The following is a 17,792-nucleotide window of genomic DNA, read 5'->3' on the forward strand; positions in this document are numbered from 1 at the left end:
AGACCTTGAAACTTAAAAGCCTTCTCTGTAAATTGTTTGTGAGAAGCAAATCCTCTCTTGAATCAGCTTATCCTAGGGGATTATCAGCAAGGACAAAGACTATTTGAAATGCTGAAGAGTGTTTTCAGGATGACCTTAGGTAATATTGCTCCAAAGTGGTCTAGCCTTCCTTTCCAGAAGAGAATTTACAGACATCTGTTTACTTTGTGTTTCTCTTTTTATTATTAAGACATATTCCATAAACCATATTGCCTTTTGAAAATAATATCAGTAATTTACAACCCCTTTTGTGGCAAAAACATTTAATTTGTAAATAGAAGAATTAGTATAAATTATGCTATCCTGGAAATATTTTCTTTTTTATTGGCCTCGCCACATGGCTTACAGGATCTTAGTTCCCTGACCAGGGATTGAACCCAGGCCCTTGGCACAGAGGGCACAGAGGGCACAGAGTCCTAACCACTGGACCGCTAGGGAATTCCCTGGAAATTATTTAATTGAGTCACACATCCTGTGTCCTGGCCATTGTGGAAATCTATAGGGATGCAGTGGAAAACAATGCAGCCATAGTGCCTTCTGTCATGCAGTTTATATTCCAGCAGGAGACAGAGAGTAAACCAGTCTGTAGAAAAAAGAAAAGGTAGATTGCAATCAATACAGATTGTGGAAAGTGCCAAGAAGGAAATAAACACGGAGATAAGAGTGACTGACGGGGGAAGGGGAGACTAGATGGGTGGTATTTTTCTGATATTGGAAGAATGCAAGGAGCCTGCCATTCACTGAGGTGGAGGAGGAGCGTACCAGCCAGAGAATAAAGGCGAAGACTCAGGGAGGCAGGAAAAGGCTTAGCGGTTTGAAAATCGTATTTCAAATGATATCGCTCTTTAAGAGAAACAAGAAGTCACAGAAGATGCTTTAAAAAAAAACAAGAGCAAAAAACTCTAGTTAAACTAATGTTCAACTTTTATTCTAGGACACCTACCACCACAGTAAAACAAATTAATATTTCTATCTTGTCTTTTAGGGGCTTTTCCACCTCCCAAGGGCCATGAGGAAGCTGTTTCCAGGGAAATGACGCTCAGCAATACGTGGCTATTTCTTATACAGTCTTTTGCATTTTTGTCAGGCTATATGTGGTACAGCATCTTTCAGTATTTTTACCATTGCCTGTTTTAGGAATTGACTTGGACTTGTCAAGGTCACCACAGGAGCTTGGACTTTCATAAGCGTGCATTGTTTTACATGTACAAATCAGAATATAAAAAAAAAAAAGGAAAAGGAAATTCAATGGATGGATTAATATTTATCCCCCTTTGGGATATTTTAAAACTCTACTAAAATGAGGATCAATAATATAATGACCTGCAAATATGTTTTAAGGACTTTTCATGTTTTAAAAAGATACACTCTACCACACATTTAAGCAAACATCACTTTTGGAGAAGAGGAAATCATAAAATCATCCTAGAAGACTCTCTGAGACAAATTCTGTTGCCACCAGATATACCTGTTAATCTAGTTCAAGCTCAGAAAGTTGTACGCATCCGTTCCTTTTAGCTAGTAGTCTCTGTTAGGCAGTGCTGTAGAGCGCCCTCATCTCCACCAACTCTTGCTGTGTTACTGGTAACCTCGAGGGGAGCTGGTTGGCACCTTCTGAAGAACTCTTTCCCTGTTGTTCGCAGCGACACTCCGGTCCTCCACAGCTCCATGAAGTTCAGTGTCAAGCATACTCTGGGGGGCAAAGCAGTGTCCACTGGACATATTCTGGTACTAGAATGTGTTCTTCAGAAAGACCAGCTCAGTCCAATGCTGTGTTTACATGCACTAGTGCTTCCCCTTGTATGAGGGGTGGGTCATTTGATTTATCTTCTTGTATAGAAGACATATCACAGGTTGATGATTGTCTTTTACAAAATGCACTTTTATCAGATGCATATATAGCAAAGGATTAGTACTATAACCTAAAAACAAACATAAGCATAATCAGTGAGTGGGGTTTTTGAGAGGCTGCCTGTCTGCACGTGGATCTGTGCTCTGGCGCTCTCCAGCGCTGCCTGCATTGGGCACCAACCACACCGAGGCTTCCGTCCCACTCAGAGCCTTTTTTTTTTTTTCCTCCATTTTGCATATTAGCATTAAATGCATATGGGGATGGTTGAAACAAATTAAGGTAAGACATTTGAATGATCAATTTAAGGTGAAATAGACTAGTTTATTAGAAAAACAAGAGATAAGCCAGGCGCTGGCTTCCAGTGGTGACAAGTTCTCACATGGCACCCCCGGAACCTGTGTTCCCTTAGCACATCAAGGAGCTGCCCATGTCAGAGTGGTGTAACCAGGAGAGAGACCAGCAAAAGGGCTTCTCAGTCTCTTCCAATTGCCTTTGGAAAGGATAAAGTCAAGTTTCTATTTCTAGAAAACTTCTTTTTCTTAAATTTGTCACTATGTTCATGTGATTGACCTCATAGTAGAACCAAACACTTCTCAAAAAGTGCTGGCATGCCATCAGCCCATCACCTGCACTCCCAGTGTTGAGAGAGAGGCTATTTTTTGGCTTGGGACTATAAAACTATTTAGATCCTAGTGAGTCAGTGGTAGTTATCTGTGATGTGAGCATTGTAGGTTCCGCTATCGCCACTAATCGTACAAATGACAATTTTGAGAAGTAGCCAGAAAATAAAAGTAAAGGCTAGTGTTATCTTTTTTTCAATAAACCAAAAAAAACTGGAAAGATGTGAATTTTCTCCCAGTTATGTGGGAAAGGCAAAGCAACACCAAATCAAAGCCCACAGCATCTTCATCTTTAGGGCTAATTCAATGCCTATGTGAAATAGAATGATGCGTTACCTGAAATACCTCATTGAATATTAGACTACTACTGGTGAAATGCAGAAGATAGTGTTAATGTGTTTAGTTTGGTAATGGTTGTTATAAGATGCAGTTTTTTTGAAATCTAAGCATTTCCTTATGTGTTTTACAGTGACAGTGACTAGGTGAAGCCAATCTCAATATAGAGGTATGGATAATGATAGGAAGACGGATAGAAGCTTAAAGATGCTTTTGTTCGAGGCCCAGCAAACACTACTTGACAAGATGAATTGAAATTGTTCATTTGAGAGATTAGTCAGCCATCTGGAGGATAAGTTGCTTACTGTCGAGTATGGCACGCACAGTCCTAGCCAATAGACCTTTTCCTCGTTGCTAAGCAAGCCGCAGATAGCGTGGCCAGTTCTCCCATCCAAGAAAATAAAAAAAGAGAGAGGAATGCATACATGCATATATAAATGTGGTTTAGGGCCACTTTTGCCATCACTGTGCTCCAAAGGAACGTGGTATTGTTTAATATACTGTATATGTTAAACAGACTATTATGTAAGATGCTTTACTTTTCCAGTGCAGTCATTTCAACAGTCTGTAGAGTGACAAATACCAGTAGATGTGTGAGTTAACTTTTGAAAATAGATCTGTGAGTTGTAAATAGATGTGTATTTGATCTGCCCTATCCCTCTTTGATCCTTCATCAACATGTTCTCTCTCTTCTGTTGGCAAAATGTTTGAGAGCATTGATAGTGCTTTCTGTTATCAGTAACTGGAGTTCTCCTGCTTGTACTAGAGAATGTAAAGAGAGAATCCATGTTTTTATATGGCAATCAGGGAAGCAGCAATATGCCACTGTACAGAACTGAATTAAAAGTCCTAATTTGTATTTTCTTTGCAAAGTGAGATCAAAGGATGTTTAGAAAATATACATTTTGTCAAGGGGAAAGAAAATAAAACTGTGCCAATTTTATGCCTTGTAGAATCTCAGCACTTCTTGGTCTCAGCTGATCTGCCTAGATTCACACAGCAGAGAGGGTTGAGAACTCCCTGCTGGACCCTGGTCTCAACGAGTCGCAGTGAGGGGAGCATCTGCTTGGCCACAGGCAGGCGCAGTGACTACAGAAGTGACCACCCCAGCAGTTCATGCTTAACTTCAGAAACTCTCATTGGTGTTGAAATATACAGATATTGTGGAGAAACCTATATGCCAGTAGAAGGTAAAGGAAAATTACAGAATGGAAAATGATGTTTTGGGTGGGCAAACGAGTTGAGAATCTAAATAGTAGATTTTTTTTAAAGCTAGCTCTGAGTTCAGATCTGTCATGTTATTAAGTAGTTGTTAATATTACAACCAACCCTTAATTTTCCACAGTAAAAGAACTAGAGATTACTGGATAGTTAATCCAATAATAAGTCATAGTAAGCCAAAAATCTAATTGTATTTAGGTGTTTGAGTTTTTATTATCATCAAACTTTTTTTCTTCTAGGGATGCATATTAATTTAAAAAAATGATTTGAGTTTATTAGTTTCTATTGCCTACATATTTATGACTGTTAATGAGTAGTGAAAAGATTTGGAAAGACAGCTTCAGGAAGAGGAAACACAAAAGCCTAAATAATCCATGGGCTAGAAAAGGAATCCATGAATAATCAAGAGTTGGCGGTATTGTAATTTTTCTCGAGCCTTTTTGTGAAAATGAAACGTTAAATCACCAAATGTAAACCTCAGAACATCCCTGTAGCGTTAATAGTGTTTGGATCAGTGTTAAGAATGCCTCTCATTCTTTGCTCACGTTACTCACTTCTGGTGGATTTGTCTTAGTAACGTTTCTTGACAATCACTTCCCTACAGACTGTTCTGAACTATTGGGACCTGGTTATAATCGTAGAAAGTTAATCATGGATAGCCTTATTGGATTCTTTTTATATTTAAGAAAATTATATTTGCATTGCTGAATAGGAAGAGTCAGCTATTTCCTTCATTACATAGGACCTCCTTCCAGAGTTACCATTATGAGTATGTCAGCTCTGGTCCACAAAGGATGGATAAAAATGGTTCTTCTTATTTTTTTGCAATGTAGTGCTGTGAATTTTACATCTGTTAACATGAAAGGCAAAGTCAAAGCCACCCTGGGCAGCAAGTATACTGGTTCACTTTATGAGACAGTAGAGACTAATACCTTTGGGACCAAAACCACCTAAATTGGACATTTCTCAGTCACGGAGGGGCCAGATGTTCTCTGGAACAGTCGCTGGTTGGTGCTTTATTGTAATCATTTTGCATTGGTACCCAACAATTAGGAACTGGACCCTGGGGATAAGCTGAGGGTGCTGAACTGTTGGGGAAGGCTGACTGTAGCTATATGGAAAATAAAATAAGGGTTTTTCTGCAAATTTCCATTTGAGGATTTTTACATTTAATATTTTTTTAAAACAGTTAAAAGAGCAAAAAAAAGTTTTAAGTGTAATCTACTTGCGAGGTATGCACACATATTTTGAATGGCTTTATTTTTATTGTGTAAAACTGTTGAACACATGACTGTGATGCACAAATTCTTTACATGTAAGGAGTCTATGCATTTTACAGTAACTCATTTCATGATTGGGTAATGAAACAGTTGTACATTGAATTGCCATTGTTGTATTAAGTGCTTTCATTTTCTTTACAGTTATTACAAAGTTGTATTTATTTTATACAGGTGGATTTTCATTTTCCTGATGCCATAATGTTTACTTTAGCTTGTTGACCTGTCTTTCTTTGTGTATCTGCATGTTGTAATATATGATAAGAATGAATGTAAAGGCTGTGGCAACTGTAATTAAATTTTGCAAAGGGCTGGTCACATGTGGATCTGGTTTATGAACGCATTTGGGATTATTTTCGTAACCAGATCACCTTTTCAGAAATTTAGATGTGAACACCAAAAGAAGCATTTTCTCAACAAAAATTAATAGCTGGTTCTATTTTTTTTAACCTAGAAAAAATAAAGTTGATTTTTTTCAAGTAAAGTGCTTTTAATTCTTAGTAGTGGGGATGGGTGGTTGTATTTTACTGGAGATATTTAGGCATTAACATCTGTGGACGTGTATCATGGCAGTTGGATGCTGAGGGCAAACTGAAAACCCAAATGAAAAGACATTGTACTTCCTCCTTTGGTTTTAAATTATTCCCCCCACTCCTTCCCACTTTCCCCATCCAGTGGTCTACTGGTAAATGTTGAATAGACTGCTCTAGAAAAAAAATTCTGTATTCAAATGTGCATACGTTTGTTAAAATTTTGCTGATAGCAAGGACATATAAACACAGTTAACAAATAATAAAATATACTTTATTGTAAATCCCATATAGCCAGTTGATTCTCCCAGGATACTTTAATTGATTTTTGCTGAACTCTTGTAGCCAATCTATGATCGCAATTCAACCATGATTTAAAAAATGGAATTACATCGTAATCCACTTATTTCTCAAATTTATTGTCATTCAATCTGATACATGATCTGTTAAACTATTTCTTACCCTTGTACAAATTATACTCATTAAAGTGAACCACTTTTAGCTTCAGCACTCATTGTAAGCTTATATAATTTAATTTTAATAACAACTGTTTAGCAACTGCTGGCAAAACTCTAAAATTTAACTATCAGCTGTAGGCAGCCAGTAGGGGCTGTCCAGCACACCACTGCCCTGTGCTGTTTTTTTGTTTTTGTTTTTTTTGGCAGTACATAGGCCTCTGTGGCCTCTTCCGTTGCGGAGCACAGGCCCCGGATGCGCAGGCTCAGCGGCCATGGCTCACGGGCCCAGCTGCTCCGCGGCATATGGGAGCTTCCCGGACCGGGGCACGAACCCGTGTCCCCTGCATCGGCAGGCGGACTCTCAACCACTGCGCCACCAGGGAAAACCCCTGTGCTTTTTTTTTTTAATGTAACTGTTAGTGTTGAGTAAACTCACTGCTCTCAGGAAATTCCTATCACTGACCCTTTAAAGGGTGGGAAAGCATTAATATCTGTCCTACAGAGCATGCTTTTGATTTGAAGAATTTGACAACAGCAAATCTTTCCTGAAGTGCATGGGAAGCTTGCACATTTCTAAATTTGGTTCTTTGCTTTCATTTCTCAAAACGAAGTAAACTGATAACAGGCATCTCTAAGATTTTGTTTTGAACACTGAAAACATTTATTGTTTAGGTATTTTTTTGGTGGACAGTATGTTTGATCCCACTGAAAATTTTAAATGCATTTAAATATCTTACACAATCGACCAAATAAGTTAAATAGTTACAGTTCAGCCTACCTCTTCTTTTTCCATCTGGATTTAGGCTGCTGTTTTGGTGAGGCTGTAATTTTTTCCCTAGTGTGGTTTCTGTGGAAGACAACAGACTGAGGGCAAAGGCCTGAAAGCAAATTTGAAGCACTCTGAGATCTGTTGCTGACCAGCCCTATTCTGCATGAGTTGGGAAAAAAAGAAAAGCCATTGTTTTTAACCTCAACTTAATGGGAAAATGTTTGTTTTTAGAAAATGTTTCTTCCTGCTGAAAAAATGTATTTTTAAAAGGAAAAAATTTCCTCTTTTGGCTATAAGAAAAAGTCAGCCCTGTGAGCAGGTGTGACCATATCATAACAGGCTGATACAATATAAATCAATAAATTTTTACCTTTCAGGACTTGGATAACCTTGTTCTTAACTCTTAGAGGCTTGAGAAACGTTAAACTAAGTATCAGTTACCCAGATCACATATAAACACACGCACAAATGTATTGTGAGAGGAGGGTTGGCTAACCACTGGAAATGAGACAGGCTCCTTTCCTAGTCAGAAAAATACTCTTAATTAGGTGAGTAAACCTATTTTCCAAAGGAAGAAATTGGAACTTTTTTTTTTTCTTTCTAGAAATCATGAACATATCACAAAGCTCCTTCCTGAGTTTTCCCCTGGAAAGTTTCTGTTGCCTCTCCTTGGAATACTTTCTGCCTTTTAGGTGTGAGATTCACTCTAGAGATGGTGGTAAAGTTCTCACTGCTGAAGAGGGAACACTGGGCCGTCCTTGCAATTACAGTAGCTGTCTTAGTGGTGTCATTGAGAAATCACGTGGCTAAGATACCTCCCCTAAAATATCAATTGCTGCATCTTCATTCCTTTGTTTCGTTTTTGGTGCAAAACTCCCTGAAAAGGTCTTCAGTTTTTATTCGTTAACTAACACCTGACACTCTATCAGGATCAGCTGATGGACAGCTAAGGGAAAAGAAAATAGATACCTAGAAGTGGGGGGAGTTGGGAGGGGATTAGAAGAGCTTGGAGTACTAGGAAGAGGAACCCAGGAGTGTTAAAAAAGAAAATGCCAAAGTCTGCTGTCTACAAACAGGTACACACACCCCTGATACGTGAGGACCCCAGGGAGTATTCAAACATGATGGTCTTAAGGAGGTCGACTTCCATGTGAACTGTCCTCAGACTGCCATTCCTGAGGGCTCACCTCTAGAGGATCCCAGCTGCCATCTTACATACTCCTGCCCTCTTAGCAGAAGAAATATGCCTCTGAGCCATTAGGCATCTCCAGGACGCCAGACAAAGGGACAATTCAATATTGGTGACAAGGAGCCTCTTTTAATCAAGGAATCTAGAGGCCACAATAGGGCTTTTTCTCTCTCCCTGATATGTACACTTTTTAATAGGGACAAAGGATGGCATTGGAAATGAGGCATCTGGGCCCGTGTTGGTTCTGTTGAACTCTGATATGTTTAGTGTGCAGCAGTGAGAAGAATGGCAGTTCGGGGCTCCCTCAAAGCACAAAAGTAGCAGCAACCAAGACTTCTTTTGGCTTAGAGCCAGGACTGGCACAATGTCACTTTGGCTAAAGTGAGTCACAGGGCAATGGGGGAGGGTCTACAAAAGGGTGTGAACCCCGGGAGGCATGGCTCATTGGGAGCCATCTTTGAAGACCAGTTATCACAGTAAAAAAAAATTCCTCAGCTATTTGAATAATTAAAGGACGTTACATAGGTCTAGAAGAGCTCTCTCACTTCCACAAGTTTGCCCATAATTTCAAAAGCTGGAAATTTTTTGAGTTTCCAAATACTTGAACAGGATTAGATCTGTTGATCCATCACTCATTCATATAAGTCACATTAATCAGAGGGACACCCGTCTAAAACAATGCAGGTTTTGTTTGGGAGTAACCTTTATATTATCTTTGGCACTGATTGATGTGTAACGCATTAGCCCTTAGAATTTCAGAGCTACTGGAACTTTAGAAATCACCTTGTTTTGAGATGGTAGATTTCATTCTGGTGCAATTTTGGTCCATTTGCCGGTAGCCTCAAATGGCTACTTAATAGTATTGTGGGGACTACAACCAGGTCTTTTGATTTCCATTCAAATGTTTTCCTCAAAACAGCAGATTGCCTCCGTTGGATTTCTGTTTTTAGTAAATAACAGTTAAATCTAAAGGATTAGGTATGCTTGTTAAAGGGGTAATGGACCTAAAAGCTTCTATAATTTCCTTTTCCCCTGATTTTAAAATAAACATAATAGTTCCCAAACCCTAGAAGATTACTTTTTAATATGTGTTCCCCTCAGCTGTTGCAGAGATACAATTAGCCACTAAAAGGTCGGGAATCCATGCTTTTTATCTTTTTGGATATGGACATGAAATGTATTTTGTTTTTATTTTTGCCCTGTAGAGTACAACATAAAGAGAATGCCTTTGTTTCAGATTGAAGGGGATAGAGATTTCAATCTCATAATGATTCCTTTCATTTCTGAATTCCAGGTATGAAACTGGCAGCAGGTAGTAAATTCATGACTACCTCTAGTGCCCGAATGGCCCTCCATCATGGTGGCCTCTGGGTTCCAGGGCTTGTCCAAGTAGGAGCCCGCAGAGAGGCAGCAGAACCCAGGACTTGTCCCATGAGCTTGAATCTCAACCCCTTTGGCAAGTTTCTTATCCTCTCAACCTCATGCTCATGTGTTAAATGGGAAACTTTCAAAGAGATATTTTCAGTGTTAAATGAGATCGTGTATGTGAAGAACATTGTGCTGAATGCTCAGTAATGGAGGCTGTTTTATCCCACCCCAACTAGGTTTAACAAAGGGTATAAATTATTCCTACACCTAGCTGTGCCTAAGGTCCAAATAACCTGTTCGGTTCATTAGAATTGTATCACTGTGGCATAGGCTATAATACCCACCATCTCACTTTCCAGAGCCCTGGGTCCTTTGGCCCAGGTAAACTGAAATGCAATCAGCATAGCCAAGCTCCTAACCTCACCTAGTCAGACTATATCTAATTATCTAAGGCTCCAGACAGTAGCAAGAAAAGGCTTTGTGGTCAGAGAGCCAATTAGAAAGGTGAGGAGACTAGGGCCTAAAGAGGAAATAGGACCTGTTAGAAAGAAGACATTACATAGTCTTAATAGGGACCTATTTTTGCTTCTGAGACATGATGTCACTTGTGGTGAAGACCTTGAACTAATTATCAAAAGGGAGGGAAATATAATTTCTAGTAGTTAGAAGCTATCCACCAGCCCAACAGTTCTCTATGAATAATTTATATGATCCTAAATATAAAAGCCTGCATTGACAGCATCCTAAAGATTTAGGAAGCTGCAGTAATTTTGAAAACCTTTTCCTTTCTAGGTGCAGAAGATTCTGAGGTTTATATCTTGAGAACTGACATTTTATCTTCCAGTCCTAAGTGCGGTATACTCAATTCTTGGAAATCTGGGTACCAGAAGGAAGTGGGCAGATTAGAATCAAATGTTGCCTGTGGTTATGGAGGTGTCATGGTAAAGTACAGAGGAACTTTAGGCAGAGCTGGGACAGCAGGTATGGGTTTGAGGCCTGGCTCTGCTGAGGGTTGGAGTGGAGAAGTGATATAAAGGTGATGTTTCAAAGTCCAGTCTGGCCCTAAGGGCCTTTGATTTCCCAGCCCGATAGCTAGCAGGCTGTTCAGTCCACCACTCACAGAACTTCTTCAGAGTATTGACACCAGAAGGTGGAACTCCACAAGAAAGAGGATGAAGGGCAAAGATGAGAGTGCAGAACAGGTCTCCTAGAAGAGACTTGGAAACACCTAGAAGCTATCGGCCAGTGATGACACATGGAGACACATCTGTGCCTGCCCCTGCATGATACTATTCAGAGAAGCCCTGGGCTGGCTTCTAACGAGGAGATCCTGGCTTTGTTTTCCTAAAGAACTACTGAAAAAGGCAAGGGACTGAGTGAGTTCATGAATGTGGAATCTATAAAGCAGTTTCTCCTTGGAGGCAAAGACATGATCTAGTTGACTACTCAACCTGCCGAATCCGCTGCCTTTTAGATCAGGAATAGTCATTGGAATAAATCGGAATCCTGTCTGAATCCTGTCTGAAGAGTGAGGAGACGTACCACGTCTGTAGAAGAGGCTGTAGCCTCTTCTCCTTTATTGCCCTTAGTAAAACCACACCAGACCCACCGAGGAGGCGGGCAAGGCTGCCGGGAGCTCTGGGTGCCCAGACGGGCAGCGATAACCATGCATCTGAGGGGTGTCTTAGTTTGGGGTCCCTCTTAAGCGAAGCACTGACTCAGACTGACTGACTCTTTACTGAAAGAGGAAGAGGAGTGACAGGAGGCCTACCTGCCCGTCCCCGCTGGAGCTACCTGTCTTACCCAGGGGTAGGTTCTAACACAGACCAGCCCAAGTGGAGGCCCCATGGGTTTTTCATTTGAAAGGTATTTATGGTTGGGGTCGGGTAGGGAGGAGAGGTGGTGGGCACAGAACAGAGCAACAGAGAATCTGAAAACCACGGACAGGAAGGAAATGAAAGTAAAGGCTTTTGCTTTACTCTGAGTAAGGGAAGCAGGAGAGCACTAGTTCTACGGAGCAGGTGAGGAGCAGCAAGCCTGGCCACGTGCTCAGCCACAGATATCTGGGCGGTGCAGGGTGTGCTCACGGGCAAGGCAGCACGTGAGCCTTATTCTACCTGTGCAGCCCCTCCCGGGGCTCCAGCTCTTCATGTCAACCCTGCACCCACCAGGCAGACAGCAAGCCAAGGACAGCCCTTCCTGCCCACGCGGGCCCCCGGGTCCCGGGGACCTCCACTCTCAGGCAGTTCCTTGCCCTTCCCACTCCCTCTGGTGGCTGCCCTTCGAATCCGAGGACACGGGTGAAGGGCTCAGGATTTTCTCAATGGACCTATTTCCCCAGTCTGGGGTGGGATGAAACCACATGGTTCTAGAAGCTTCTGCCTCTTTCCTTGCCTGGCCCTTTTAGAAGGGCCATGTGTTCTACCCTCTTTCCTTGTATGATGGACTCTTCAGCTGTTTGAGGTTGTTAGGTTTTTGTTTTGTTTTAAAATTTCTGTGTTATTTCTTTGGGCAAAAACGGAATGAGTTTCTGTGATCCTGCTTTATTCCACCATCGTTAAACAGAAGTCTAATGCCTCAGCTCAGTTTTCTGAGTTTCAGTTCGTTGAAAGTCTGCTTAGCTCATGCCATTTTCATGACTGTTACTCAAAGAAACCACATCTGAAAAAAAGGCATTATATTCCCCACAGCCCAGGGGGGAAAACAATTTAGTAGGAGAAAGAATTAAGGAGTTTTTTCTTCTCCCTTGATAGGGGAAGTGAGATTTCAATTGCTGATAGATGGAAGGGAAAGGCTGAGTGGGGCAACAAAGGCTGTTAATCTGGAAGTTACAATTTCCTCAATTTCTACGCCTAGGAAAACTCCTATCGTGTCAGAGGGTTATAATAATCCTTGTGAAAGGTTTGGAGAACCTCAAAACACCCCACAAGGGTGAGGGGCAGTTACAATTAAAATCGACAATGAAAGGAGTCCTTTTTGGCACTAGAAGAATTCACAAAGAGGCTTGGGTAAGCCTGTGCCAGGGGTGCTGGGCAGGAGATCATGACTCCGGGAGTGGGAGCTGTTGGACCAGCTGGCCCCTAAGGCCTGTCTCCACCCCAGGAGCCATTGTCAGTCACACTGGCTGTGATAAAAGCTCCCACTGTGCCTGCATTTTCTGCTCTGCTCAGGGGAGGGAAGAAGCTGAGCCCAGCTTGGCCAGAGGACAGCGTTCCTTTCACCCTCATCATTTGCAGAGGCCTCTCCCCGAGATTCAAGCCACCAGGCAGGACCAGCTACACAGTTCGTGGGACTTAGTGCAAAATGCAATGTGGAGCCCGTGGTTCAAAAACTTAAAGTTTTTCAAGATGGGAAACAACAGAGCATTTAACCAAGTGCAGGTCACTGGTTTATGAAGTCAGCCTTGCCACCAGGACCACCAGGGAGGAAACAGGAACGGAAAGGAGCCAGCCCCCTGGGGGTCCTCAGGGTCCCCGCTCTGTCCCTCTCCCCAAGGCACTGCACAAGGAGCCCTTATGGAGGAGATAAGAGTCCCAAACACAAAAAGCATTGCCGTGAGCCAGGCAGTGTTCTAAGCATGTCCCACACAACTCCTCTAACCTTCACAACCCCGCAGGTAGGTACTATTATTATCACTGTTTTACAGATGTAGGAAATGACACAGAGTTTAAGTGACTTACCCAAGACCACCCAACCAGCAGTGGCGGAGCCAGAATTCAGATGCCGGCAGTCTGGCCTCAGAGTCTGACCTCTTAGCCGCTATGATTTCCTCTTTTTCCAGGGGAGTTCCGTGCAATGGCTCAGACGGGGGAACAGTTGCAGGTGAAACTGCTGCAGGAATGGAAGTGGATCACCGGGCTGTAGCCTCTTCTCCTTTATTGCCCTTAGTAAAACCACACCAGACCCACCGAGGAGGCGGGCAAGGCTGCCGGGAGCTCTGGGTGCCCAAACGGGCAGCGATAACCATGCATCTGAGGGGTGTCTTAGTTTGGGGTCCCTCTTAAGCAAAGCCTGAGATAAGGTTTTTGGTCCCTCTTAAGCAAAGCCTGAGATAAGGTTTTGGGTGCAGGTAGTTATTTGGGAGATGATTCCTGGAATGAGACAGGGGGCAGAGGGCATGGAAAGGAAATGGAACGAGGAAAAGTAATATTGGGGACATTATTGAGGCCACCATCACAGGCAGTGGGAGCACAGCTCTGCCGGGGGCGGGCCGTCACTCACCACCTCTTACCCCACCCCCCTCGTTGGTGAGGGGTTGGCCCTGTGGCTGGTAACGTCCCCAAACTTGAGGGTTGCCCCTGCAATGAGTGTCCTCCAGCCGCTCCCCCCCAACACACAGTAAAGAAGCCCCCAGGCCAAAAGCAGAAAGACTCAGGGTGCCTACTTGAGGTGAGTGTGAGTCCCCAGGAAACCCGAGCCGTCCACTGCAATGACAGCTGAAGACAGTGGGCCAGGGGACTATGGGGAGGGACATCCAAGAGGTCTGTCTAGGGGCCACCAGATTTCCCTAGGAACTGGCTCCCCATAGGGGCAGGGGGTGGCAAGAGGCTCCGTGGACAAAACGCCATTTGCATTCTTCTCCTGTGCATCTCTTTGTTTCCTCTCCCTTCCTCACTGACTGCAGCTGTTTGTTATTTGAGACGTCTTCTCAGCCCGCCCCCTGCCCAGTCGCACCACGGAACCAGCACCAGAACCCCGGAAAGCGGGACAGTGGGGTGGGGCCAGTCAGCTGTTGTTTGCTGGGTGTGTTTACTGGGTGGACTGGAAAGGGGGTGAAGGAGAGGAGAGAGGACACAGCTCTGTCACCCTTCCAGCAGCATGTTGACACACCCCAGGTGGCATCACTGAGATTAGCTGTGGCCCTGCTGAAGGGCTTCGGAGGAGGGGTTAATCCCAGGAGGCTTCCTGGAGAAGGAGCCTCAAAGCCGAGGCAAGGATTCAGAGTGAACCTTTGCCGTTGGCAGGAGAACCCTGGAGACCCCCCCACCCCAGGCCCCTCAGCCCCATCCTGCTCTCGGGGAGCTCCCCGGCTGCTGGCCTGGGGTGTCCAGGCTGAGTCAGGGTTGCTGGTTCAGCGGGCCTGCCCCTAGCCTCTTGCCAAGTCCTTTCTTCTCTTGGCCCCATTTCCTCGAAACCGCTTTCTAGGCTCTGATTGCCTCCCATACTGTTCTGAGAAACTAGTTGACAAGCTGTCTGTCTAGCCCAGAAGCCCTGAGCCCGGGCAAGTTTATGATTGTTTATGATCGTTTTTTGGTTGTTTGACTGTTTCAGATCGATTTATGATTTCTATGCATCTGTGAGGGGAAGAATCCAGGCCTGGGAAATAGGAACCTTAGGGTGAGGTCCCAGCTCAGCTTCTTTGTAGCCAGCGAGGTCACATTGCCTCTGTTTCCACATCTGCAACAGTAACCAGCCCTGCTACGTCCACCTCACAGAGCTGTTGTGAGACCAAAGGGAACAAGACCTGGGAGTGGGATCTTTGAACCCCTGGAGTTTTATGTGAGTGGAACATAATAACCATTGTTTCTGCCCTTGCGCCTGGCATCGCTTTAGACCTTCCTGGCACACGCAGTGGACTTTGTTATTTGGAACTTGTTCACTTGGCAAACTCCTGCTTGTCTGGAATCTAAAATGGACACTCACACAGGCCAGCTGTGAGTTGTCTGGGGTCGTGGTGCGATGGAAGGGGCACGCAATCCTGGGCCAGAGCCAGGAACTCTCCCTCCAGATCCAACTCTTAGGAGCTCCGCGGCCTTGGGCAACCTCCTTGATTTCCTAGAGCCTTGCATCTGACAAAAGGGCTTATTATGCCTGCCCTGTCTGCCTCTCGAGTGCTCATGAGGGTCAAGCTAGATGAAAAGGGCCAACTAAATGCTCAAGTTTTGTGTAAATGTTGGGGGTCGCTATTGAGGAAAGACTTTCTGACTTGATTCCACAGCACACATCCACCCACCAGGCCTGATGAGATCCTGAAATGCTTCCTGAATCTCCTGAGAAAGTCAGTGCACAAGAGAAAGACTTTTCCTTTTATCAGCCAGGGGTACCGGTAGTTGTCACCGTTCTGGTGGTGATTGTTGTATGAAGGTATTGGGGGGTCAGAAAGAAGAAAGGGAAGGGAGTGGTCTTTGAGTCCCAGAAAAGGAAGAAGAAAATGGTAAGTCTTGGGAGGGATGGCAGGAGCCAGAAAGAAGGAGCAAGACAGGGCCCACAGTGCAGAGTCTGGAAGGAGGCAGCGAGAGAGGCTGGGGGCTGTGGTAGGAGATGCAGGAGGGGATGGAACAGGGGATACAGGAGCGGATGAAGGAGGGGGTGCAGGAGGGGAGGCAGGAGGGGATGCAGGAGATGGTGCAGGAGGGGGTGCAGGAGATGGTGCAGGAGGGGGTGCAGGAGATGGTGCAGGAGGGCCAGGAGAAGATGAGGCAGCACATGTGGCAGGTGATTTTGGCTCCTGCGCCCGCAAGGGCCCTCCCCCCACCCATGAACCATGGATGAACCATGATTGGTTTAGAACCTCATTCTGTACCAGTAATCAGCTTATTAGTGTAACCCAGTCCTGGGCAATAGAATCTGAGAGTTAGTCTATTGGGGGCTTCCGAGAAAGAATTTTTCATGCTTGATTAAAATTAAATAGATGAGGGAGCCTCTTCCCTCCTCCCCATCAGCTACTCCCCCGGTGCCTGTGCCCTCCCACCTGACATTAAGCACCTGAGCTTGACAACAGCTGGTTCATGTTTCTAACTGGCTCCCGCACTGCCCGCACCTTCCTGTGGTGACTGGCGGTGTGAGAGGCTAAAGCCTGGAGTGGCTACAGCCTTCTAGTGACAAAGTCAAGAGCACGGTAGAGATGCTAACCCAGAGCCTGGACAGTGTCAAGCTGCTGAATCTTGGAATTCCTTCCAGGCTTCTCAGTGTGTGAGACAAGGATCGGTTTAAGCCACTTGTAATCTAATATTCCATTGACAAGAGGACCAGGGGTAAAATAACACTGATAATACATGCCATTGGAGGGGACGTTACAGTCTGCACTGCATTTTTATGTACACTTATGCTATTTGATTGTCACAAAAGACAAGAGGATAAGTGACCTTATCCTTTTTTTAAAACACATGAGGAAACTGAGGCCAGGGAGGGGAAATGACCCCCCAAAGTCACACAGCTAATTGGTGGTAGGTCTGATATCATAAATCAGGGTTTCTGACTCTTGGCCCAGGAGACTTTGCACTCTGCCTGCGAGAGACCGAAATCAGAGCTAAACAGAAGCAGGTGCAAATGCCCGCAGACACTAAACTGGAAGGTCAGGCAGCTCCTTGCTCTCACCTCCCAGAAGAGTCCAGGGGAGAATAAAAGAGAATCTGATCATCAACTCTTGGTCAGACATTGGGTTGGGGAACTGAGACCAGGGTGTTACCTGACAGCATGGTGTGGGGAGGTGGCCAGACGAAGAACAACGTGGTAAGTTCCTCCACCACCCCCAGAGGAGCTCCCTCACATCCTCCCACCTTCCTTCCTGCCTTTTATTTTTTCTTTCAATCAACAATCATGTACTGAATACTTCCCGTGTGCTAAGCATTGTACCAAGGAGCTGGGAATGTGGCAGTGAACAAAGCAGACAAGGTCTCCTGGAGCTTATCTTCTAGTCAGGAGAAATATAACACAACTAAATACAGCTGATCCTCCTTAATTTCAGATTCCATTATTTGCAAGCTCGCCTATTTGCTAGAACTTATTTGCAACCCCAAGATCAATACATCCAGTACTTTCGGAGTCATTCAGAGACAAGTAAAGGGCAGTGAAAATTCTGAGTGGCTGATGTGCACATTCAGATGAGGTGGAAGCTTCTTGTTTCAGCTCTCATACTATAAACAAGCATCTTGTTTTGTTTTGCGGTACGTGGGCCTCTCACTGCTGTGGCCTCTCGCGTTGCAGAGCACAGGCTCCGGACGCGCAGGCTCAGCAGCCATGGCTCACGGGCCCAGCCGCTCCGCGGCATGTGGTATCATCCCAGACCGGGGCACGAACCTGTGTCCCCTGCATCGGCAGGCGGACTCTCAACCACTGCACCACCTGGGAAGCCCATGGTTCCCATTTCTAACCAGCTCATTTCCCTTGCTACCGGGGGCTGGGCATCCAGTG

At 44.4% G+C, this 17,792-nt stretch overlaps 1 protein-coding gene across 5 annotated transcripts in view; it reads left to right on the plus strand.

The window, feature by feature from the left end:
* Window positions 1–5,829, plus strand: part of LPGAT1 (lysophosphatidylglycerol acyltransferase 1) — a 65,934-nt gene extending 60,105 nt beyond the window's left edge. For 3 of the 5 annotated variants that reach the window (XM_067729032.1, XM_067729029.1, XM_067729033.1), the window contains exon 8: window positions 1,025–5,829. In XM_067729032.1, the coding sequence (XP_067585133.1) occupies window positions 1,025–1,176 (152 nt within the window). In that variant the 3' untranslated portion in view covers window positions 1,177–5,829. The remainder of the gene's footprint in view (window positions 1–1,024) is intronic. The other 2 variants (XR_010941281.1, XM_067729031.1) reach the window with 2 other exon arrangements.
* The last annotated feature ends 11,963 nt before the right edge of the window (window positions 5,830–17,792 follow it).

The sequence above is a fragment of the Pseudorca crassidens genome, chromosome 2 (assembly GCF_039906515.1).
Source record: "Pseudorca crassidens isolate mPseCra1 chromosome 2, mPseCra1.hap1, whole genome shotgun sequence".
Classification (NCBI taxonomy): Eukaryota; Metazoa; Chordata; class Mammalia; order Artiodactyla; family Delphinidae; genus Pseudorca; species Pseudorca crassidens.